The following is a 26,073-nucleotide window of genomic DNA, read 5'->3' on the forward strand; positions in this document are numbered from 1 at the left end:
GTAAAATAATTACAATGTCCAAGTTTATCAAGTATTGCATCAATATTAGGAATAGGAAATTTATCCTCTTTAGTTTTAAGATTTAATCTACGGTAATCGATAACTATTCTCCATTCTTTGTTTCCATTCGAGTCTTCTTTTTTTGGTACCACCCAAATAGGAGCATTATAAGGAGATGTTGAAGGTTCGATTATTTTTTGTTCTAACATTTCTTTAATTTGTCGATCAACTTCTTTTTTATGAAACTCAGGGTATCTATATATTCTGGTGTATACAGGTGAATTATCATCAGTGGGTATTTTGTGTTTGACATAGTTAGTAAAAGTTAAATCATCGCCTTTGTGATAAAAAGTTTGATTCATTTGATTACAAATTTTTAATAATTCAGATTTTTCCTCATTATTAAGATGATCTGTGCGTAATTCGTTCGTGAAATTTGGTATACTAAAATCTTCTTTAATGTGATTCATATGGTTAATTGAATTTTCATATTCAAATTCTTCAGTTTTATTAAAAAAAATTGGAAACGTTCTTTCATTTAGTTTTAATAATTTTTCTTTGTAAAATATAGTAGCATTGTTAGGGATTAGTATATTATTACCCAGTAAACCGTTATATTCACTAGAAAAGTTATAAATTTGAAATTCGGCGTCTTCTAAGACTGGTAAAGCGAATTTTTCTTTGGGGAAAATAGCGTCTTTATAAATAGTTATAGGGTTACCTGCTGTTTTAATTGTTAATGGATAAATTCTATTTTTTAAATATTGTGGCGGTGTATCTTCTTCGTTTATTATACTATTAGTTGCACCGGTATCTATTAATAGTCTTATACTTGTATTTTCTTTTGTTAATCTGATATAGGGTAAACCTTGTTTAGTGTCTCCGAGGCTACATATTGAAAATTTGCTTCATTATAAGGTTCTTCTCTAATAAAATTGTTTTTAGGAGGATTAAAACGTCTAAGTTGAGATGAGCTTGGATCTATATCCATTGGTTCAATTTTTTGTGGATATTGTTTATATTGTTGTCTATTTTCATTTGGTCTTTGGTAATTTTGATTATACTGTCTTTGGTTTGAAAAATTATTTTGAGAGTGGAATGGTTTAGGTTGCCAATTGCTTCTCTTATTATTATTATTCTTATTATCATACCGATTTTGCTTAAAATTGTTGTTTTTATTTGCTGTTTCATTATTTTTAAAATCAAAGCTGTTGTTAACAAATTGTGCTTGTGAAAGTTCATGAAGTGCTGACTCCATACTTGAAGGCTTTAAAGAATATAAAATCGTTCTCATGTGAACTGGTAACTTTTCTTTAAAAATTTGTAAGGCTGTTTCGTTGTTTCTAGGAATATCTAAGTGATTTCCTTCTTGAAGACATTTTTGATTAAGAAGTGAAAGTGTTTTTTGAATATAATTATAAAATTTTAAAACATCACCACGAAATTGGGAACTTCTTAAATCTTCATACAATTGGTAACTATTTTTGAAGCCACCGAAATTTTCTAACAACATTGCTTTTATATCTATCCATTTCGTTAGATGTGTGTGGATTTCTATGGCCTGTCTTGCTCGGCCTATGAATTTTGATTTCAAAAGATTGATACACATTCTCTGACTTTGTTCGTTATAAGTCAATAGTGTGGGGATTATGTCGTCTACATTGTTTAAAAATATTGGGAGATCTTCCGTTCTTCCATCAAAAGTCGAGAGTCTTTCTATATATTTTAATGGGTTGAGTTCTAAGACTCTTAATGAACTATTATTAACACTATTTTGCAACATATTCGTATTTGAACTAGGATTAATATTACCATTTGATGCGGCTGCTTCTGCTGCTGTTGCTGCTTGTTGGATGTTCATGATGTCTTCTGTGTCTGCTTCTGGTACGTAATATGGTTTTTGGCGTTGGTTTTCTCCTTGATGCCTTGTCTTGAATTTTTGTATAGTCTTCTTTATTATCGAACACGTTGGGGCTTTCGACATGGATGATATCTGCCTCGTAAAGTTGTTCTTCCTTCGGGTTTATTTTATTTCTTTATATATTTTCTTTTTTTTCAGATTTTTCTTTTTCACTTCACTTTTTGTTTTATTATATAAAATATTTTGTGAATTATTTTTCCTCTATGGATTTCGTAGCATAGGGCATATTCATTGACCTGAGCTACTAAAATAATTCTTTTCGAAAGAGATTTAATGTTCGTTTGAATTCTTTCGTTAAGTTAGATTTTTAATTTTTCGCTTTTCACACAAAAAAAAAAATTGTCCACAATCACGAGTTACGAGTTGCTTTAAATATTTATTTTTTTGTTTTTATCTTGTCCATCAAACCTTTAAGCTTAGTACCACAATCACGAGTTACGAGTTGCTTTACGTATTTTGTCGCTTGTCTAGTGTTGATTTTCACAAAAAAAATTTTTTTCTCACACAATCACGAGTTACGAGTTGTTATAAGTTTCGCGAAAAAACGAGGTTCGATCACTGGACTACCATCTCTTTATATGATTTGCGTTCATATATCTGATTGGTATCCTACCGACTGCGCCATTTATATTAAAGTATCGCCGATATACTAAAAAATATATTCTATCTGTTCTCCACCGGAGAACAGAAAATAAAAGACAAAGATTTTTATTTAAAAATCATTACTTTATTCAATTCTGAAGCCTCAGATCCCTTACCGCTGGTGGGGGGAAATCTTTAGTTTATACGACGAGATGTCAACAAGATCTGACTCTGTTTAAGATCGAACGATCCCTTTTTATACGACTTACTTGCTAACGCAGCAAATCTTAGTTTGTCTGCGGATGATGCAATAATTAAAAGAATATTTTTTATTATATACAAAGAATAATATTCTTGGTTAGGCCAAGAAGTGTTGATACTGCATCATCTCTTAATAGTTCTCATCCCTTTTTGTTTACATTATTTGTACGGAGATACACAAGTGTGTTCTCATATTACTTAAGATTTATGGGGACGCACAAGTGTGCTCTGATATAACTTATCTATTTTGAACCCTTGATCGATTTTGGGGGTTGGGAAGGATCAGGTGATGGTTTTGGGTGTGATTTGATTTTCGTCTAGAACATCAAAAATCCTTCAGGATGCTCCAAAATGACTCATCTATATCTATAATGATAGATCTTGATTAGGAGTATCTTTTTCTAGTACAAGTCAAGTATCTATTTTGAACCCTTGATCGATTTTGGGGGTTGGGAAGGATCAGGTGATGGTTTTGGGTGTGATTTGATTTTCGTCTAGAACATCAAAAATCCTTCAGGATGCTCCAAAATGACTCATCTATATCTATAATGATAGATCTTGATTAGGAGTATCTTTTTCTAGTACAAGTCAAGTATCTATTTTGAACCCTTGATCGATTTTGGGGGTTGGGAAGGATCAGGTGATGGTTTTGGGTGTGATTTGATTTTCGTCTAGAACATCAAAAATCCTTCAGGATGCTCCAAAATGACTCATCTATATCTATAATGATAGATTTTGATTAGGAGTATCTTTTTCTAGTACAAGTCAAGTATCTATTTTGAACCCTTGATCGATTTTGGGGGTTGGGAAGGATCAGGTGATGGTTTTGGGTGTGATTTGATTTTCGTCTAGAACATCAAAAATCCTTCAGGATGCTCCAAAATGACTCATCTATATCTATAATGATAGATCTTGATTGGGAGTATCTTTTTCTAGTACAAGTCAAGTATCTATTTTGAACCCTTGATCAATTTTGGGGGTTGGGAAGGATCAGGTGATGGTTTTGGGTGTGATTTGATTTTCGTCTAGAACATCAAAAATCCTTCAGGACGCTCCAAAATGACTCATCTATATCTATAATGATAGATCTTGATTAGGAGTATCTTTTTCCAGTAAAAGTCAAGTATCTATTTTGAACCCTTGATCGATTTTGGGGGTTGGGAAGGATCAGGTGATGGTTTTGGGTGTGATTTGATTTTCGTCTAGAACATCGAAAATCCTTCAGGATGCTCCAAAATGACTCATCTATATCTATAATGAAAGATCTTGATTAGGAGTATCTTTTTCTAGTACAAGTCAAGTATCTATTTTGAACCCTTGATCGATTTTGGGGGTTGGGAAGGATCAGGTGATGGTTTTGGGTGTGATTTGGTTTTCGTCTAGAACATCAAAAATCCTTCAGGATGCTCCAAAATGACTCATCTATATCTGTAATGATAGATCTTGATTAGGAGTATCTTTTTCTAGTACAAGTCAAGTATCTATTTTGAACCCTTGATCGATTTTGGGGGTTGGGAAGGATCAGGTGATGGTTTTGGGTGTGATTTGATTTTCGTCTAGAACATCAAAAATCCTTCAGGATGCTCCAAAATGACTCATCTATATCTATAATGATAGATCTTGATTAGGAGTATCTTTTTCTAGTACAATTCAAGTATCTATTTTGAACCCTTGATCGATTTTGGGGGTTGGGAAGGATCAGGTGATGGTTTTGGGTGTGATTTGATTTTCGTCTAGAACATCAAAAATCCTTCAGGATGCTCCAAAATGACTCATCTATATCTATAATGATAGATCTTGATTAGGAGTATCTTTTTCTAGTACAAGTCAAGTATCTATTTTGATCCCTTGATCGATTTTGGGGGTTGGGAAGGATCAGGTGATGGTTTTGGGTGTGATTTGATTTTCGTCTAGAACATCGAAAATCCTTCAGGATGCTCCAAAATGACTCATCTATATCTATAATGAAAGATCTTGATTAGGAGTATCTTTTTCTAGTACAAGTCAAGTATCTATTTTGAACCCTTGATCAATTTTGGGGGTTGGGAAGGATCAGGTGATGGTTTTGGGTGTGATTTGATTTTCGTCTAGAACATCAAAAATCCTTCAGGATGCTCCAAAATGACTCATCTATATCTTTAATGATAGATCTTGATTAGGAGTATCTTTTTCTAGTACAAGTCAAGTATCTATTTTGAACCCTTGATCGATTTTAGGGGTTGGGAAGGATCAGGTGATGGTTTTGGGTGTGATTTGATTTTCGTCTAGAACATCAAAAATCCTTCAGGATGCTCCAAAATGACTCATCTATATCTGTTCAGGATTAATCAAACTACATTTAAACTCAAATCATTAATTAATTTCATTTCTAGTTTTGTAATATATTTGATTGTAAGAAAACCCTGTTTGGAAGATTATTCGCGCGACTCACTGTACTTACTTAAAAACAAACAACTTATAATCCGCTTAATCCTCATCCAAGGCCAATAATTTGCATATTGTAATGCATTGTATTTAGATGATTTGGTATAGAAAAAAACCACTATGTAGGTATCATTCGATGTAAGACAATTTTAAACTTCCCTTTTTTTTGTTTGACCATCGCCGTGAACACATCTTCCAAGCAAGCCCTAACTGGTAACATTTTTCATTATACAATTAAAACATAAACCTTATTACATTGTTCCATTTTACAATAAAATTAAACTTTATAACGATTTAATCAAATCTTTCGAATTCTCAATCATAAAAAAAGTGGTCCTTCTAAGCCGAATTTAAAGAATTTTTCTAAAAGTGTTTTTGTAAAGACATCGAATTGCATATATAATATATTGATTGTATGATATCTATATATATATGTCCTTCGAAGCTATTCATGCACCGCATATGTGATACAGTGTATTCATACGAATTTTTTTGATTGATCTCGCATCGTTTTATCGTTTCGTTAATAAAAAACTAATTGTGCTTTTCGACATGGCGAATGCATTAAAAATCAAATGTGGTAACGCAAAAGGGCGCTTAACGCGGGCAGCAGCATTTGTGGAAACAATAGATGAATCCACAACTCTAGAAATGCTTGAGATACGTTTGAATAAACTTGAGACCGCGTGGTCAGAATTTTCTTCGCTTCATAACGAGATTCTCGAACAATCTCAAGAAAGTCAAGTCGGTGAAATTGAAAATGAGTTTTCGACATATGAAACAAAATATTTTATTACCAATGCTCAAATAATTAAAGCAATTCGCGAAAGGGTAAATTCCAATGAACTTTCGTTAAATAAGTCAGCTATAGATCGGTTAGTTGACCAGCAATCGGTTTTTTTGGAAAAATTAAATAATTCGTCTTCGTTGTCACCGAATAATTCAAATACAACCAAACTTCCAAATATCGTTGTGCCACCGTTTAGCGGAAGCTATAAGGATTGGCCATCCTTTCGAGATTTGTTTCTCGGATCAGTTGACACTAAGACGAATCTTAGTCCAACTCATAAGTTCCACTATTTAAAATCGTATCTACGTGATGATGCCGCTAATCTCATAAAGCACATTAGCATATCCGATGTTAATTATGCTGAAGCATGGGATCGTTTAGAAAAGCGTTATGATCGTAGACAATTAATCGCTCAATCGTTTATTGAAACTTTTTTGTCGCTTCCTACTACAAATGTTTGCAATGTTCAAACTTTAAGAAAAATTTCTGATGGTGCCGATGAAGTTGTGCGTGGGCTTAGTGCGTTGGGTAAATCGAGTCGCGACCCATGGCTCATTTATTTGTTATTGAACAAACTGGATCCCGATTCAAAACAAGCTTGGGCAGAACACATCGGTTCTCGTGAAGACTGCACCATAGCAGAATTTTTAGAATTTTTAGAAGAGCGGTGCGATGCTCTTGAGGCATGCCAATCTCTTAATGGTCGTTCGGTCACAACGCGTACAAAGCAACCAACTAGCATTCGGGCTCATTTAGCTGGGCCCTCAGATTCAGCTACGTCATCAAAATGTGCAATGTGTAAAGAGGATCATATCCTTCCGCAGTGTGCCAAATTCGTCGCGCTAGACATTGACTCTCGTCGAAGTTTTGTAAAAACAAATTTACTTTGTTTTAATTGCCTTCGTGCTGGCCATTCGTCGCTTAAATGCCGTTCCTCGTTTCGTTGTCGGGTGTGTAAATCACGCCATCATTCGCTGGTGCATCTCGAAGATGCATATGAAAAATCTCAATCCGCTTCTTCAAAATCTTCGCTTCAATCTCAACCTTCGTTATTACCTTCTACAGCTACATCTACAACTACAACTACTGCATCCAATTCGATAATTAGTAACCATTCGCTTGAATTTACTTGTCGAAAAAAAACACTATTACCAACGCTGTTGGCTAAAATTCAAGATATTCAGGGAAATCTTCTAAACTGTCGTGTGCTTCTAGATTCCGGGTCACAATCTACTTTCGTTGTTGAATCTTTCGCTCAAAGACTCGGGTTTCATAGAACTCATTCAAGAATCCCTATTCTCGGTTTATCGGCTACGGAAATAGGATATACAAAAGGGAGTATATCGTTAAACCTCCATTCTCGTTTCAACACATCTCAATTATTCGTTGATGCATTTATAATGGATAAATTATCTTCGAATTTACCATCTAAGTCGATAGACGTGTCTTCTTGGTCATATATTGAAAATCTCGAACTTGCTGATCCAAATTTTAATTGCGCTGCTCCCATTGATGTTCTTCTTGGAGCTGATAAGCTTTGGAGCATTCTAAGGAATGGACAAATTCGTGGTCCTGATGGGTGCCCAATCGCTCAAAGTACTTCGTTCGGTTGGATCATAACGGGACAGTTCTTTGAACCAGAAGAATCGAATTATTTCACGTCTTTTCATTCGTTAGTCGATATTGATTCGTTACTACACCGATTCTGGGAACTCGAAGAAGTTCCTCCAGCAAATAATACAGCTGTGGTCGACCAGGCGGAAGAACATTTTCGCCAAACATTTTCTCGGTCTCCTGACGGGAAGTATGTCGTTCAACTTCCATTCAAAACACAAAATCCATCGTTCGAAAAAACTCTACCTTTTGCTGTTTCGCGTCTCTATGCAATGGAACGTCGTTTCAATCAAAATTCCAGTTTGCGAGAATTATATTCTAAGTTCATGCGAGAATATATTGATTTAGGCCATATGACTCAGATTCCTCGTGAAGAAATCGCTATTCCTAATGGCAGATGTTTTTATCTTCCTCATCACGCAGTGTTGAAACCGGACAGCTCGTCCACAAAATTACGTGTCGTGTTTGATGGTTCAGCTAAGGACTCAACGGGAAAGTCTTTAAACAGTACTCTATTGATAGGCCCTCCTATTCAACGCAATTTAATAGGTGTGTGCTTACGTTTCCGTCAACATCCGTTCGTGTTTACTGCAGACGTTGTTAAGATGTTTCGACAAATTTGGGTTGATGATTCACATGCTGACTATCAGCGTATTGTTTGGCGTGAATCTCCTTCGAAAGAAATCGAGCATTATCGTTTACGTACTGTGACGTACGGTACTGCATCCGCTCCATTTTTGTCTGTTCGTATTCTGAAACAACTTGCTGAAGATTATAAATCAGACTACCCAAACGCAGCCCGAGTTCTCCTAGAAGATGTCTACGTCGATGATGTCATGACAGGAGCTAAATCAAAGAAAGAACTTATGGAACTACAATCTGAATTAGTAGCTCTTCTTTTCTTGGCCAAACTTCAGCTGCGAAAATGGAGTTCTAATTGTTCTACTCTTCTAGCTTCGCTCCCAAAGGAAGAATGTGAATACTCTATTTTCGATACGGAACGCTCAAAGTCATTTGTTAAAGTACTCGGCATGCATTGGAACCCTTTATATGACGAATATTCATTCCGCATGTCAAAAAATCTTCCAACCATCTTGTTGACTAGGCGCTCGTTACTGTCAGAAGTGTCGCGAATATTCGACCCATTAGGACTACTGGCACCATCCGTCGTTCTCTTCAAAATACTATTTCAGGAACTCTGGTCATCGAACTTAAATCTTGGATGGGACGACCCGTTGCCTTCAGAATTAGCGGAACGATGGGCAAAGTATAGACAAGAGATTTCGGATTTTGAGCAGGTTCGTATCCCCAGAAACTTGTTTGCATCTTCATTCGATGACGTTGAGCTTCATGGATTCTGCGATGCATCCTCACTCGCTTACGGTGCTGTTTTATACACTCGTTGTAAGACCACAGAAGGATACAAAGTCAACATTATTGCAGCAAAGACAAAGGTTGCTCCGTTAAAACCGATTTCGATTCCTCGCTTGGAGCTTTGTGGGGCTTTGCTGCTAACTCGTTTGTTCAATCTCATAAAATCATCATTTTCGTTTAAATTTTCCAGAACTGTAGCTTGGTGTGATTCTGAAATTGTTTTGCATTGGCTCTCTTCACCTCCTCGTCGCTGGACTACGTTCGTTGCCAACAGAACCTCTGCTATATTGGAAACTGCTCCAAGGAGTTGCTGGAACCATATTCGATCCGAGTCAAATCCAGCTGATTGCGCATCGCGCGGTATTCTTCCGTCAAATCTTCGAAATCATCACCTTTGGTGGACTGGTCCACCATGGTTATCCCTTGAGGAAAATGAATGGCCAAAACCAAAACTCGTGAACTTTAACCCGGAAGAGAACGAACTCTTACTCGAAAAAAGATTGTCTCCACCTCAAGTTCTTCTAACGTCATCCAACAAGTTTGATGTCATTGATCATATTATTAATAAAACATCATCGTGGTTTCGTATGCAAAGGATACTCGCTTACGTCATACGTTTCATCTATAACTACCTATGTGAAAAATCTAATAAACCTAATCGTCGAACCTCATACTTAACCCTAAAGGAAATCATCGTCGCGAAAACAACTATAATTAAATCCATCCAACAAAATTCATTCAGTGAAGATATTCGTGCCCTAATAACCAAAAAACATCTACCCCAAAAATCAAAACTTCTAAAATACTCTCCCTTTTTAGATAACAAAGGTCTTCTTAGAGTAGGAGGCAGGATAAAAAATGCTAACATATCTTATAACATAAAACATCCTTATATTCTACCTAATAACAATTTTTCTGCTCTTCTTATAGAAGATATCCACAAAGGTAACCTTCACCCAGGAGTTTCCGCAACCTTCGCCATTGTAAAACAACAGTTTTGGATCTTGGGCTCTCGTAACATTATCCGTAAGATTGTTTTTGGCTGCAATAGATGTTACAAACTGCGAAAAGATACCACTACGCAACTAATGGGTGACTTACCATCGCAAAGGATATCACAAAGCCGTCCGTTTTCACATACAGGTTGTGATTATGCTGGGCCTTTTAACATCAAGTTTTCTAGAAATCGTAATCCAAAAACATCAAAGGCCTACATTTGTTTATTTGTATGTATGGCCACCAAAGCTATTCACCTCGAGCTAGTGAGTGATCTCACTTCTGAAGCCTTTCTCGCCGCTTTTCGTCGATTTGTTTCGAGACGTGGACTCTGTTCGAATGTCTATTCGGACAATGGAACCAACTTCCAAGGTGCGCGTCGATGTCTCAACGAGATGCACAAGTTGGTTCTGTCAGAAGCATACAATGAAGCCGTTGCTACGGCACTTGCAAAGGAAAGTGTCGAATGGCACTTTATCCCCCCATCGGCACCTCATTTTGGTGGTTTGTGGGAGGCTGGTGTCAAGTCCGTCAAGTTTCACATACGACGTGTAATTGGATCAACCATACTTACTTTCGAAGAACTATACACGGTTCTTACTCAAATCGAAGCTGTACTAAATTCTCGTCCTCTATGTGTTATTTCAGATAATGATTTGAACCCACTAACCCCAGCACATTTCATTATAGGTGAACCATTTACTGCAATCCCAGAGCCAACTACTTTGGAAACACCAGTCAACCGACTCTCTCATTGGAATCACCTCCAAAATATGGTCCAAGGGTTTTGGAAACGTTGGCATATGGAATACATCACCACCCTTCAAGAACGTCCAAAGTGGAAACGATCCACCCCAAACCTTAATCCAGGAGACCTGGTTATTATAAAGGAGCCAAATCTTCCACCAACAAAATGGCTTCTTGGCAAGATCGAAGCAACAACTCAAGGGTCTGATGGTCGAGCACGAGTTGCTACTGTAAAGACCGCTGGCGGAACATTTATCCGTCCAATCACCAAACTGGCACGAGTACCCATGTCCTGAAACTCGTTCCAGGGGGGCCGGAATGTTCAGGATTAATCAAACTACATTTAAACTCAAATCATTAATTAATTTCATTTCTAGTTTTGTAATATATTTGATTGTAAGAAAACCCTGTTTGGAAGATTATTCGCGCGACTCACTGTACTTACTTAAAAACAAACAACTTATAATCCGCTTAATCCTCATCCAAGGCCAATAATTTGCATATTGTAATGCATTGTATTTAGATGATTTGGTATAGAAAAAAACCACTATGTAGGTATCATTCGATGTAAGACAATTTTAAACTTCCCTTTTTTTTGTTTGACCATCGCCGTGAACACATCTTCCAAGCAAGCCCTAACTGGTAACATTTTTCATTATACAATTAAAACATAAACCTTATTACATTGTTCCATTTTACAATAAAATTAAACTTTATAACGATTTAATCAAATCTTTCGAATTCTCAATCAATATCTATAATGATAGATCTTGATTAGGAGTATCTTTTTCTAGTACAAGTCAAGTATCTATTTTGAACCCTTGATCGATTTTGGGGGTTGGGAAGGATCAGGTGATGGTTTTAGGTGTGATTTGATTTTCGTCTAGAACATCAAAAATCCTTCAGGATGCTCCAAAATGACTCATGTATATCTATAATGATAGATCTTGATTAAGAATATCTTTTTCTAGTACAAGTCAAGTATCTATTTTGAACCCTTGATCGATTTTGGGGGTTGGGAAGAATCAGGTGATGGTTTTGGGTGTGATTTGATTTTCGTCTAGAACATCAAAAATCCTTCAGGATGCTCCAAAATGACTCATCTTTATCTATAATGATAGATCTTGATTAGGAGTATCTTTTTCTAGTACAATTCAAGTATCTATTTTGAACCCTTGATCGATTTTGGGGGTTGGGAAGGATCAGGTGATGGTTTTGGGTGTGATTTGATTTTCGTCTAGAACATCAAAAATCCTTTAGGATGCTCCAAAATGACTCATCTATATCTATAATGATAGATCTTGATTAGGAGTATCTTTTTCTAGTACAAGTCAAGTATCTATTTTGAATCCTTGATCGATTTTGGGGGTTGGGAAGGATCAGGTGATGGTTTTGGGTGTGATTTGATTTTCGTCTAGAACATCAAAAATCCTTCAGGATGCTCCAAAATGACTCATCTATATCTATAATTATAGATCTTGATTAGGAGTATCTTTTTCTAGTACAAGTCAAGTATCTATTTTGAACCCTTGATCGATTTTGGGGGTTGGGAAGGATCAGGTGATGGTTTTGGGTGTGATTTGATTTTCGTCTAGAACATCAAAAATCCTTCAGGATGCTCCAAAATGACTCATCTATATCTATAATGATAGATCTTGATTAGGAGTATCTTTTTCTAGTACAAGTCAAGTATCTATTTTGAACCCTTGATCGATTTTGGGGGTTGGGAAGGATCAGGTGATGGTTTTGGGTGTGATTTGATTTTCGTCTAGAACATCAAAAATCCTTCAGGATGCTCCAAAATGACTCATCTATATCTATAATGATAGATCTTGATTAGGAGTATCTTTTTCTAGTACAAGTCAAGTATCTATTTTGAACCCTTGATCGATTTTAGGGGTTGGGAAGGATCAGGTGATGGTTTTGGGTGTGATTTGATTTTCGTCTAGAACATCAAAAATCCTTCAGGATGCTCCAAAATGACTCATCTATATCTATAATGATAGATCTTGATTAGGAGTATCTTTTTCTAGTACAAGTCAAGTATCTATTTTGAACCCTTGATCGATTTTGGGGGTTGGGAAGGATCAGGTGATGGTTTTGGGTGTGATTTGATTCTCGTCTAGAACATCAAAAATCCTTCAGGATGCTCCAAAATGACTCATCTATATCTATAATGATAGATCTTGATTAGGAGTATCTTTTTCTAGTACAAGTCAAGTATCTATTTTGAACCCTTGATCGATTTCGGGGGTTGGGAAGGATCAGGTGATGGTTTTGGGTGTGATTTGATTTTCGTCTAGAACATCAAAAATCCTTCAGGATGCTCCAAAATGACTCATCTATATCTATAATGATAGATCTTGATTAGGAGTATCTTTTTCTAGTACAAGTCAAGTATCTATTTTTAACCCTTGATCGATTTTGGGTGTTGGGAAGGATCAGGTGATGGTTTTGGGTGTGATATGATTTTCGTCTAGAACATCAAAAATCCTTCAGGATGCTCCAAAATGACTCATCTATATCTATAATGATAGATCTTGATTAGGAGTATCTTTTTCTAGTACAAGTCAAGTATCTATTTTGAACCCTTGATCGATTTTGGGGGTTGGGAAGGATCAGGTGATGGTTTTGGGTGTGATTTGATTTTCGTCTAGAACATCAAAAATCCTTCAGGATGCTCCAAAATGACTCATCTATATCTATAATGATAGATCATGATTAGGAGTATCTTTTTCTAGTACAAGTCAAGTATCTATTTTGAACCCTTGATCGATTTTGTCGGTTGGGAAGGATCAGGTGATGGTTTTGGGTGTGATTTGATTTTCGTCTAGAACATCAAAAATCCTTCAGGATGCTCCAAAATGACTCATCTATATCTATAATGATAGATCTTGATTAGGAGTATCTTTTTCTAGTACAAGTCAAGTATGTATTTTGAACCCTTGATCGATTTTGGGGGTTGCGAAGGATCAGGTGATGGTTTTGGGTGTGATTTGATTTTCGTCTAGAACATCAAAAATCCTTCAGGATGCTCCAAAATGACTCATCTATATCTATAATGATAGATCTTGATTGGGAGTATCTTTTTCTAGTACAAGTCAAGTATCTATTTTGAACCCTTGATCGATTTTGGGGGTTGGGAAGGATCAGGTGATGGTTTAGGGTGTGATTTGATTTTCGTCTAGAACATCAAAAATCCTTCAGGATGCTCCAAAATGACTCATCTATATCTATAATGATAGATCTTGATTAGGAGTATCTTTTTTTAGTACAAGTCAAGTATCTATTTTGAACCCTTGATCGATTTTGGGGGATGGGAAGGATCAGGTGATGGTTTTGGGTGTGATTTGATTTTCGTCTAGAACATCAAAAATCCTTCAGGATGCTCCAAAATGACTCATCTATATCTATAATGATAGATCTTGATTAGGAGTATCTTTTTCTAGTACAAGTCAAGTATCTATTTTGAACCCTTGATCGATTTTGGGGGTTTTGAAGGATCAGGTGATGGTTTTGGGTGTGATTTGATTTTCGTCTAGAACATCAAAAATCCTTCAGGATGCTCCAAAATGACTCATCTATATCTATAATGATAGATCTTGATTAGGAGTATCTTTTTCTAGTACAAGTCAAGTATCTATTTTGAACCCTTGATCGATTTTGGGGGTTGGGAAGGATCAGGTGATGGTTTTGGGTGTGATTTGATTTTCGTCTAGAACATCAAAAATCCTTCAGGATGCTCCAAAATGACTCATCTATATCTATAATGATAGATCTTGATTAGGAGTATCTTTTTCTAGTACAAGTCAAGTATCTATTTTGAACCCTTGATCGATTTTGGGGGTTGGGAAGGATCAGGTGATGGTTTTGGGTGTGATTTGATTTTCGTCTAGAACATCAAAAATCCTTCAGGATGCTCCAAAATGACTCATCTATATCTATAATGATAGATCTTGATTAGGAGTATCTTTTTCTAGTACAAGTCAAGTATCTATTTTGAACCCTTGATCGATTTTGGGGGTTGGGAAGGATCAGGTGATGGTTTTGGGTGTGATTTGATTTTCGTCTAGAACATCAAAAATCCTTCAGGATGCTCCAAAATGACTCATCTATATCTATAATGATAGATCTTGATTAGGAGTATCTTTTTCTAGTACAAGTCAAGTATCTATTTTGAACCCTTGATCGATTTTGGGGGTTGGGAAGGATCAGGTGATGGTTTTGGGTGTGATTTGATTTTCGTCTAGAACATCAAAAATCCTTCAGGATGCTCCAAAATGACTCATCTATATCTATAATGATAGATCTTGATTAGGAGTATCTTTTTCTAGTACAAGTCAAGTATCTATTTTGAACCCTTGATCGATTTTGGGGGTTGGGAAGGATCAGGTGATGGTTTTGGGTGTGATTTGATTTTCGTCTAGAACATCAGAAATCCTTCAGGATGCTCCAAAATGACTCATCTATATCTATAATGATAGATCTTGATTAGGAGTATCTTTTTCTAGTTAAAGTCAAGTATCTATTTTGAACCCTTGATCGATTTTGGGGGTTGGGAAGGATCAGGTGATGGTTTTGGGTGTGATTTGATTTTCGTCTAGAACATCAAAAATCCTTCAGGATGCTCCAAAATGACTCATCTATATCTATAATGATAGATCTTGATTAGGAGTATCTTTTTCTAGTACAAGTCAAGTATCTATTTTGAACCCTTGATCGATTTTGGGGGTTGGGAAGGATCAGGTGATGGTTTTGGGTGTGATTTGATTTTCGTCTAGAACATCAAAAATCCTTCAGGATGCTCCAAAATGACTCATCTATATCTATAATGATAGATCTTGATTAGGAGTATCTTTTTCTAGTACAAGTCAAGTATCTATTTTGAACCCTTGATCGATTTTGGGGGTTGGGAAGGATCAGGTGATGGTTTTGGGTGTGATTTGATTTTCGTCTAGAACATCAAAAATTCTTCAGGATGCTCCAAAATGACTCATCTATATCTATAATGATAGATCTTGATTAGGAGTATCTTTTTCTAGTACAAGTCATGTATCTATTTTGAACCCTTGATCGATTTTGGGGGTTGGGAAGGATCAGGTGATGATTTTGGGTGTGATTTGATTTTGATCCTTCGGGATGCTCCAAAATGACTCATCTATATCTATAATGATAGATCTTGATTGGGAGTATCTTTTTCTAGTACAAGTCAAGTATCTATTTTGAACCCTTGATCGATTTTGGGGGTTGGGAAGGATCAGGTGATGGTTTTGGGTGTGATTTGATTTTCGTCTAGAACATCAAAAATCCTTCAGGATGCTCCAAAATGACTCATCTATATCTATAATGATAGATCTTGATTAGGAGTATCTTTTTCTAGTACAAGTCAAGTATCTATTTTGAACCCTTGATCGATTTTGGGGGTTGGGAAGGATCAGGTGATGGTTTTGGGTGTGATTTGATTTTCGTCTAGAACATCAAAAATCCTTCAGGATGCTCCAAAATGACTCATCTATATCTATAATGATAGATCTTGATTAGGAGTATCTTTCTCTAGTGCAAGTCAAGTATCTATTTTATAACCCTTGATCGATTTTGGGGGTTGGGAAGGATCAGGTGATGGTTTTGGGTGTGATTTGATTTTCGTCTAGAACATCAAAAATCCTTCAGGATGCTCCAAAATGACTCATCTATATCTATAATGATAGATCTTGATTAGGAGTATCTTTTTCTAGTACAATTCAAGTATCTATTTTGAACCCTTGATCGGTTTTGGGGGTTGGGAAGGATCAGGTGATGGTTTTGGGTGTGATTTGATTTTCGTCTAGAACATCAAAAATCCTTTAGAATGGTCCAAAATGACTCATCTATATCTATAATGATAGATCTTGATTAACAGTATCTTTTTCTAGTACAAGTCAAATATCTATTTTGAACCCTTGATCGATTTTGGGGGTTGGGAAGGATCAGGTGATGGTTTTGGGTGTGATTTGATTTTCGTCTAGAACATCAAAAATCCTTCAGGATGCTCCAAAATGACTCATCTATATCTATAATGATAGATCTTGATTAGGAGTATCTTTTTCTAGTTAAAGTCAAGTATCTATTTTGAACCCTTGATCGATTTTGGGGGTTGGGAAGGATCAGGTGATGGTTTTGGGTGTGATTTGATTTTCGTCTAGAACATCAAAAATCCTTCAGGATGCTCCAAAATGACTCATCTATATCTATAATGATAGATCTTGATTAGGAGTATCTTTTTCTAGTACAAGTCAAGTATCTATTTTGAACCCTTGATCGATTTTGGGGTTGGGAAGGATCAGGTGATGGTTTTGGGTGTGATTTGATTTTCGTCTAGAACATCAAAAATCCTTCAGGATGCTCCAAAATGACTCATCTATATCTATAATGATAGATCTTGATTGGGAGTATCTTTTTCTAGTACAAGTCAAGTATCTATTTTGAACCCTTGATCGATTTTGGGGGTTGGGAAGGATCAGGTGATGGTTTTGGGTGTGATTTGATTTTCGTCTAGAACATCAAAAATTCTTCAGGATGCTCCAAAATGACTCATCTATATCTATAATGATAGATCTTGATTAGGAGTATCTTTTTCTAGTACAAGTCAAGTATCTATTTTGAACCCTTGATCGATTTTGGGGGTTGGGAAGGATCAGGTGATGGTTTTGGGTGTGATTTGATTTTCGTCTAGAACATCAAAAATCCTTCAGGATGATCCAAAATGACTCATCTATATCTATAATGATAGATCTTGATTAGGAGTATCTTTTTCTAGTACAAGTCAAGTATCTATTTTGAACCCTTGATCGATTTTGGGGGTTGGGAAGGATCAGGTGATGGTTTTGGGTATGATTTGATTTTCGTCTAGAACATCAAAAATCCTTCAGGATGCTCCAAAATGACTCATCTATATCTATAATGATAGATCTTGATTAGGAGTATCTTTTTCTAGTACAAGTCAAGTATCTATTTTGAACCCTTGATCGATTTTGGGGGTTGGGAAGGATCAGGTGATGGTTTTGGGTGTGATTTGATTTTCGTCTAGAACATCAAAAATCCTTCAGGATGCTCCAAAATGACTCATCTATATCTATAATGATAGATCTTGATTAGGAGTATCTTTTTCTAGTACAAGTCAAGTATCTATTTTGAACCCTTGATCGATTTTGGGGGTTGGGAAGGATCAGGTGATGGTTTTGGGTGTGATTTAATTTTCGTCTAGAACATCAAAAATCCTTCAGGATGCTCCAAAATGACTCATCTATATCTATAATGATAGATCTTGATTAGGAGTATCTTTTTCTAGTACAAGTCAAGTATCTTTTTTGAACCCTTGATCGATTTTGGGGGTTGGGAAGGATCAGGTGATGGTTTTGGGTGTGATTTGATTTTCGTCTAGAACATCAAAAATCCTTCAGGATGCTCCAAAATGACTCATCTATATCTAAAATGATAGATCTTGATTAGGAGTATCTTTTTCTAGTTAAAGTCAAGTATCTATTTTGAACCCTTGATCGATTTTGGGGGTTGGGAAGGATCAGGTGATGGTTTTGGGTGTGATTTGATTTTCGTCTAGAACATCAAAAATCCTTCAGGATGCTCCAAAATGACTCATCTATATCTATAATGATAGATCTTGATTAGGAGTATCTTTTTCTAGCACAAGTCAAGTATCTATTTTGAACCCTTGATCGATTTTGGGGGTTGGGAAGGATCAGGTGATGGTTTTGGGTGTGATTTGATTTTCGTCTAGAACATCAAAAATCCTTCAGGATGCTCCAAAATGACTCATCTATATCTATAATGATAGATCTTGATTAGGAGTATCTTTTTATAGTACAAGTCAAGTATCTATTTTGAACCCTTGATCGATTTTGGGGGTTGGGAAGGATCAGGTGATGGTTTTGGGTGTGATTTGATTTTCGTCTAGAACATCAAAAATCCTTCAGGATGCTCCAAAATGACTCATCTATATCTATAATGATAGATCTTGATTAGGAGTATCTTTTTCTAGTACAAGTCAAGTATCTATTTTGAACCCTTGATCGATTTTGGGGGTTGGGAAGGATCAGGTGATGGTTTTGGGTGTGATTTGATTTTCGTCTAGAACATCAAAAATCCTTCAGGATGCTCCAAAATGACTCATCTATATCTATAATGATAGATCTTGATTAGGAGTATCTTTTTCTAGTACAAGTCAAGTATCTATTTTGAACCCTTGATCGATTTTGGGGGATGGGAAGGATCAGGTGATGGTTTTGGGTGTGATTTGATTTTCGTCTAGAACATCAAAAATCCTTCAGGATGCTCCAAAATGACTCATCTATATCTATAATGATAGATCTTGATTAGGAGTATCTTTTTCTAGTACAAGTCAAGTATCTATTTTGAACCCTTGATCGATTTTGGGGGTTTTGAAGGATCAGGTGATGGTTTTGGGTGTGATTTGATTTTCGTCTAGAACATCAAAAATCCTTCAGGATGCTCCAAAATGACTCATCTATATCTATAATGATAGATCTTGATTAGGAGTATCTTTTTCTAGTACAAGTCAAGTATCTATTTTGAACCCTTGATCGATTTTGGGGGTTGGGAAGGATCAGGTGATGGTTTTGGGTGTGATTTGATTTTCGTCTAGAACATCAAAAATCCTTCAGGATGCTCCAAAATGACTCATCTATATCTATAATGATAGATCTTGATTAGGAGTATCTTTTTCTAGTACAAGTCAAGTATCTATTTTGAACCCTTGATCGATTTTGGGGGTTGGGAAGGATCAGGTGATGGTTTTGGGTGTGATTTGATTTTCGTCTAGAACATCAAAAATCCTTCAGGATGCTCCAAAATGACTCATCTATATCTATAATGATAGATCTTGATTAGGAGTATCTTTTTCTAGTACAAGTCAAGTATCTATTTTGAACCCTTGATCGATTTTGGGGGTTGGGAAGGATCAGGTGATGGTTTTGGGTGTGATTTGATTTTCGTCTAGAACATCAAAAATCCTTCAGGATGCTCCAAAATGACTCATCTATATCTATAATGATAGATCTTGATTAGGAGTATCTTTTTCTAGTACAAGTCAAGTATCTATTTTGAACCCTTGATCGATTTTGGGGGTTGGGAAGGATCAGGTGATGGTTTTGGGTGTGATTTGATTTTCGTCTAGAACATCAAAAATCCTTCAGGATGCTCCAAAATGACTCATCTATATCTATAATGATAGATCTTGATTAGGAGTATCTTTTTCTAGTACAATTCAAGTATCTATTTTGAACCCTTGATCAATTTTGGGGGTTGGGAAGGATCAGGTGATGGTTTTGGGTGTGATTTGATTTTCGTCTAGAACATCAAAAATCCTTTAGGATGGTCCAAAATGACTCATCTATATCTATAATGATAGATCTTGATTAGGAGTATCTTTTTCTAGTACAAGTCAAGTATCTATTTTGAACCCATGATCGATTTTGGGGGTTGGGAAGGATCAGGTGATGGTTTTGGGTGTGATTTGATTTTCGTCTAGAACATCAGAAATCCTTCAGGATGCTCCAAAATGACTCATCTATATCTATAATGATAGATCTTGATTAGGAGTATCTTTTTCTAGTTAAAGTCAAGTATCTATTTTGAACCCTTGATCGATTTTGGGGGTTGGGAAGGATCAGGTGATGGTTTTGGGTGTGATTTGATTTTCGTCTAGAACATCAAAAATCCTTCAGGATGCTCCAAAATGACTCATCTATATCTATAATGATAGATCTTGATTAGGAGTATCTTTTTCTAGTACAAGTCAAGTATCTATTTTGAACCCTTGATCGATTTTGGGGGTTGGGAAGGATCAGGTGATGGTTTTGGGTGTGATTTGATTTTCGTCTAGAACATCAAAAATCCTTCAGGATGCTCCAAAATGACTCATCTATATCTATAACACTGGAAAACAGCATGTTTGTTGCATGAGATTTCTTAAATGAATCTGAATAATTTTTCCACGCTGATTTCAAAAATATATGCTGTTTTTATGTGGCAGCTCTAGTTTTGGAGTAATGTAGGGATAGGATTTTTCATTGAAAATGCACATATTTTAAGTTTAAAAAATGTATTAAACACATTTATACTGAATAAAATTTTCGTTTTTTGGATTTTCTGGAGTGAGATGTATTATGAGAACTATTTTGAATGCTCCAACAATAATCAGCCATCATATGTTCATTCCAGTACCCCTGATACCTTTCCTTCATAGTGCGAATATCCTGGTGAAAGCGCTCTCCCTGTTCCTCGCTTAGGTCGCCGAGATTTTCAGGAAAATAGTCTAGATGGCTGTGAAGGTAGTGAAGCTTGATGCTCATGTTGCATCCAAGCCGCTGGAAGTGTATCAGCAACTGCTCGACGTGCTGAATGTAGCCGTCAGACTTCCTATTGCCCAAAAAATTCCTCACTACCCAAACAAACTCTTCCCATGCAGATTTCTCGACAGCTGTCATATAGTTGATGAAATTTGTATCATCTATCAACTTCCTGATTTGTGGGCCATCGAAAATACCACTCTTGATTTTCTCACTACTCAATTTTGGAAACACTTTTACAATGTAGTTGAAACATTCACCGTCTTTGTTTAGAGCTTTTACGAACTGTTTTATCAACCCCAGTTTTATATGCAAAGGAGGCAATATAATTCGGTCTCTGGATACCAGTGGAGTATTAATTACATTTTGCTTACCGGGAATCAAAGCCTCCCTGGAAGGCCATTCTCTTTTTGTCCAATGTTCAGCTTTAGCTCGGCTGTCCCATAGGCATAGGAAACAGGGGTATTTTGTATAGCCACTTTGTTGGCCCAGGAGAAAATTTACCATTTTTAAATCAACACATAAAACCCAGTTATGTTCCTTGTACTTAATTTTGTCGAGAACTAAAGATATTGTAGGATATTCTTCTTTAACCTTTGTAGAATGAGCAATAGGTAAGGAACCAAGTTTGTTGCCATTATGTAAAAGTACACATTTCAAACTTCGTTTTGACGAATCAATGAACAACCGCCACTGCTCTGGATGATACTCTTTTAATCCCATTGCATTCATTAGACCCGGAATATCAGTACAAAACACAAAATTATCTTTTTTAGTAAAGAAAGGAAGTAAATCTTTTTCCCGGTTACGGTAGTACGATATCTTTGTTTCTCTGGTCAACAAATTTCTTTCTTTCAATCGGGAAGCTAAAATTTCTGATGCCGTTTTAGACAGTCCAAGGTCCCTGATCAAGTCATTTAGATCATCTTGATTTAGTGGTCGGGGACTAACGTAGCAATCAAAATCACTGTTGCTACCATTGCCATCGTTTTCGCTTTGTCCGCTGCACTGGTCTGAATTTTCCGAAGATGTACATGGTTGCTGTGGTGTTGATGTATCACCAATACTCAAAACTGGTCTTATGGCAGATTTTAAGTTGGGATATATCCACTTAGAGCAATTTTTGTGGTTTATTCCTATGATTTTCGTCACACAGAAATAACAGTCGTCATGATGGTTGGATGGTTCACGCCAAATCATAGGAGCTTTGTACTTAAAAGTGGGTCTTTTTTTGTTTGCCCACAGCCGCAAAGATTCAACACAATTTTTACATACCTGACTTGGTATCCAAGGTTTAGCATTTGATGGCAACGGAAACCCAAAGTAGTCGAAGTATGCTTTTTTCACAAAGTCCGACACATTTAAACGAAATTTTTGGAACATATATCCTCCGCAAATAACACAAAAACAATCAGGGTCATTTAAACACGTCCTTCTTGAGGAAGACATAATGAAATTTGTAAAGGAACTACTTAAGTTACACCGCTATTAATAGAAACTATCAACTACTTAACGGTACCCGTATCTCACTAACTAGAGCTGCTACAAAAAATCTGAGAGTAGATTTGAAATCAGAGAACCCAAATTAGTAAACAACGGTAAAAAACTGTCATGCAACACAAAAAACGGTTTATTTTGTTTTTCTGTGTAATGATAGATCTTGATTAGGAGTATCTTTTTCTAGTACAAGTCAAGTATCTATTTTGAACCCTTGATCGATTTTGGGGGTTGGGAAGGATCAGGTGATGGTTTTGGGTGTGATTTGATTTTCGTCTAGAACATCAAAAATTCTTCAGGATGCTCCAAAATGACTCATCTATATCTATAATGATAGATCTTGATTAGGAGTATCTTTTTCTAGTACAAGTCATGTATCTATTTTGAACCCTTGATCGATTTTGGGGGTTGGGAAGGATCAGGTGATGATTTTGGGTGTGATTTGATTTTGATCCTTCGGGATGCTCCAAAATGACTCATCTATATCTATAATGATAGATCTTGATTGGGAGTATCTTTTTCTAGTACAAGTCAAGTATCTATTTTGAACCCTTGATCGATTTTGGGGGTTGGGAAGGATCAGGTGATGGTTTTGGGTGTGATTTGATTTTCGTCTAGAACATCAAAAATCCTTCAGGATGCTCCAAAATGACTCATCTATATCTATAATGATAGATCTTGATTAGGAGTATCTTTTTCTAGTACAAGTCAAGTATCTATTTTGAACCCTTGATCGATTTTGGGGGTTGGGAAGGATCAGGTGATGGTTTTGGGTGTGATTTGATTTTCGTCTAGAACATCAAAAATCCTTCAGGATGCTCCAAAATGACTCATCTATATCTATAATGATAGATCTTGATTAGGAGTATCTTTCTCTAGTGCAAGTCAAGTATCTATTTTATAACCCTTGATCGATTTTGGGGGTTGGGAAGGATCAGGTGATGGTTTTGGGTGTGATTTGATTTTCGTCTAGAACATCAAAAATCCTTCAGGATGCTCCAAAATGACTCATCTATATCTATAATGATAGATCTTGATTAGGAGTATCTTTTTCTAGTACAATTCAAGTATCTATTTTGAACCCTTGATCGGTTTTGGGGGTTGGGAAGGATCAGGTGATGGTTTTGGGTGTGATTTGATTTTCGTCTAGAACATCAAAAATCCTTTAGAATGGTCCAAAATGACTCATCTATATCTATAATGATAGATCTTGATTAACAGTATCTTTTTCTAGTACAAGTCAAATATCTATTTTGAACCCTTGATCGATTTTGGGGGTTGGGAAGGATCAGGTGATGGTTTTGGGTGTGATTTGATTTTCGTCTAGAACATCAAAAATCCTTCAGGATGCTCCAAAATGACTCATCTATATCTATAATGATAGATCTTGATTAGGAGTATCTTTTTCTAGTTAAAGTCAAGTATCTATTTTGAACCCTTGATCGATTTTGGGGGTTGGGAAGGATCAGGTGATGGTTTTGGGTGTGATTTGATTTTCGTCTAGAACATCAAAAATCCTTCAGGATGCTCCAAAATGACTCATCTATATCTATAATGATAGATCTTGATTAGGAGTATCTTTTTCTAGTACAAGTCAAGTATCTATTTTGAACCCTTGATCGATTTTGGGGTTGGGAAGGATCAGGTGATGGTTTTGGGTGTGATTTGATTTTCGTCTAGAACATCAAAAATCCTTCAGGATGCTCCAAAATGACTCATCTATATCTATAATGATAGATCTTGATTGGGAGTATCTTTTTCTAGTACAAGTCAAGTATCTATTTTGAACCCTTGATCGATTTTGGGGGTTGGGAAGGATCAGGTGATGGTTTTGGGTGTGATTTGATTTTCGTCTAGAACATCAAAAATTCTTCAGGATGCTCCAAAATGACTCATCTATATCTATAATGATAGATCTTGATTAGGAGTATCTTTTTCTAGTACAAGTCAAGTATCTATTTTGAACCCTTGATCGATTTTGGGGGTTGGGAAGGATCAGGTGATGGTTTTGGGTGTGATTTGATTTTCGTCTAGAACATCAAAAATCCTTCAGGATGATCCAAAATGACTCATCTATATCTATAATGATAGATCTTGATTAGGAGTATCTTTTTCTAGTACAAGTCAAGTATCTATTTTGAACCCTTGATCGATTTTGGGGGTTGGGAAGGATCAGGTGATGGTTTTGGGTATGATTTGATTTTCGTCTAGAACATCAAAAATCCTTCAGGATGCTCCAAAATGACTCATCTATATCTATAATGATAGATCTTGATTAGGAGTATCTTTTTCTAGTACAAGTCAAGTATCTATTTTGAACCCTTGATCGATTTTGGGGGTTGGGAAGGATCAGGTGATGGTTTTGGGTGTGATTTGATTTTCGTCTAGAACATCAAAAATCCTTCAGGATGCTCCAAAATGACTCATCTATATCTATAATGATAGATCTTGATTAGGAGTATCTTTTTCTAGTACAAGTCAAGTATCTATTTTGAACCCTTGATCGATTTTGGGGGTTGGGAAGGATCAGGTGATGGTTTTGGGTGTGATTTAATTTTCGTCTAGAACATCAAAAATCCTTCAGGATGCTCCAAAATGACTCATCTATATCTATAATGATAGATCTTGATTAGGAGTATCTTTTTCTAGTACAAGTCAAGTATCTTTTTTGAACCCTTGATCGATTTTGGGGGTTGGGAAGGATCAGGTGATGGTTTTGGGTGTGATTTGATTTTCGTCTAGAACATCAAAAATCCTTCAGGATGCTCCAAAATGACTCATCTATATCTAAAATGATAGATCTTGATTAGGAGTATCTTTTTCTAGTTAAAGTCAAGTATCTATTTTGAACCCTTGATCGATTTTGGGGGTTGGGAAGGATCAGGTGATGGTTTTGGGTGTGATTTGATTTTCGTCTAGAACATCAAAAATCCTTCAGGATGCTCCAAAATGACTCATCTATATCTATAATGATAGATCTTGATTAGGAGTATCTTTTTCTAGCACAAGTCAAGTATCTATTTTGAACCCTTGATCGATTTTGGGGGTTGGGAAGGATCAGGTGATGGTTTTGGGTGTGATTTGATTTTCGTCTAGAACATCAAAAATCCTTCAGGATGCTCCAAAATGACTCATCTATATCTATAATGATAGATCTTGATTAGGAGTATCTTTTTATAGTACAAGTCAAGTATCTATTTTGAACCCTTGATCGATTTTGGGGGTTGGGAAGGATCAGGTGATGGTTTTGGGTGTGATTTGATTTTCGTCTAGAACATCAAAAATCCTTCAGGATGCTCCAAAATGACTCATCTATATCTATAATGATAGATCTTGATTAGGAGTATCTTTTTCTAGTACAAGTCAAGTATCTTTTTTGAACCCTTGATCGATTTTGGGGGTTTTGAAGGATCAGGTGATGGTTTTGGGTGTGATTTGATTTTCGTCTAGAACATCAAAAATCCTTCAGGATGCTCCAAAATGACTCATCTATATCTATAATG

At 36.1% G+C, this 26,073-nt stretch overlaps 2 protein-coding genes across 2 annotated transcripts; both read left to right on the forward strand.

Moving 5' to 3' along the window:
- The first annotated feature begins 5,740 nt into the window (after positions 1 to 5,740).
- LOC129953492 (uncharacterized) lies at positions 5,741 to 8,613 on the forward strand. Its single transcript, XM_056066735.1, has 3 exons — positions 5,741 to 5,936; positions 6,006 to 8,531; positions 8,603 to 8,613. Exons 1-3 carry the CDS (start codon positions 5,741 to 5,743, stop codon positions 8,611 to 8,613), a joined length of 2,733 nt encoding a protein of 910 aa, XP_055922710.1.
- On the forward strand, positions 8,548 to 11,287 carry LOC129953491 (uncharacterized). Its single transcript, XM_056066734.1, has 2 exons — positions 8,548 to 10,334; positions 10,653 to 11,287. The coding sequence occupies exons 1-2, from the start codon at positions 8,624 to 8,626 to the stop codon at positions 11,003 to 11,005; spliced, it is 2,064 nt and encodes a 687-aa protein (XP_055922709.1). The 5' UTR covers positions 8,548 to 8,623; the 3' UTR covers positions 11,006 to 11,287.
- Positions 11,288 to 26,073: the final 14,786 nt, after the last annotated feature.

Source organism: Eupeodes corollae, unplaced genomic scaffold (assembly GCF_945859685.1).
Source record: "Eupeodes corollae unplaced genomic scaffold, idEupCoro1.1 scaffold_396, whole genome shotgun sequence".
Taxonomy (NCBI): Eukaryota; Metazoa; Arthropoda; class Insecta; order Diptera; family Syrphidae; genus Eupeodes; species Eupeodes corollae.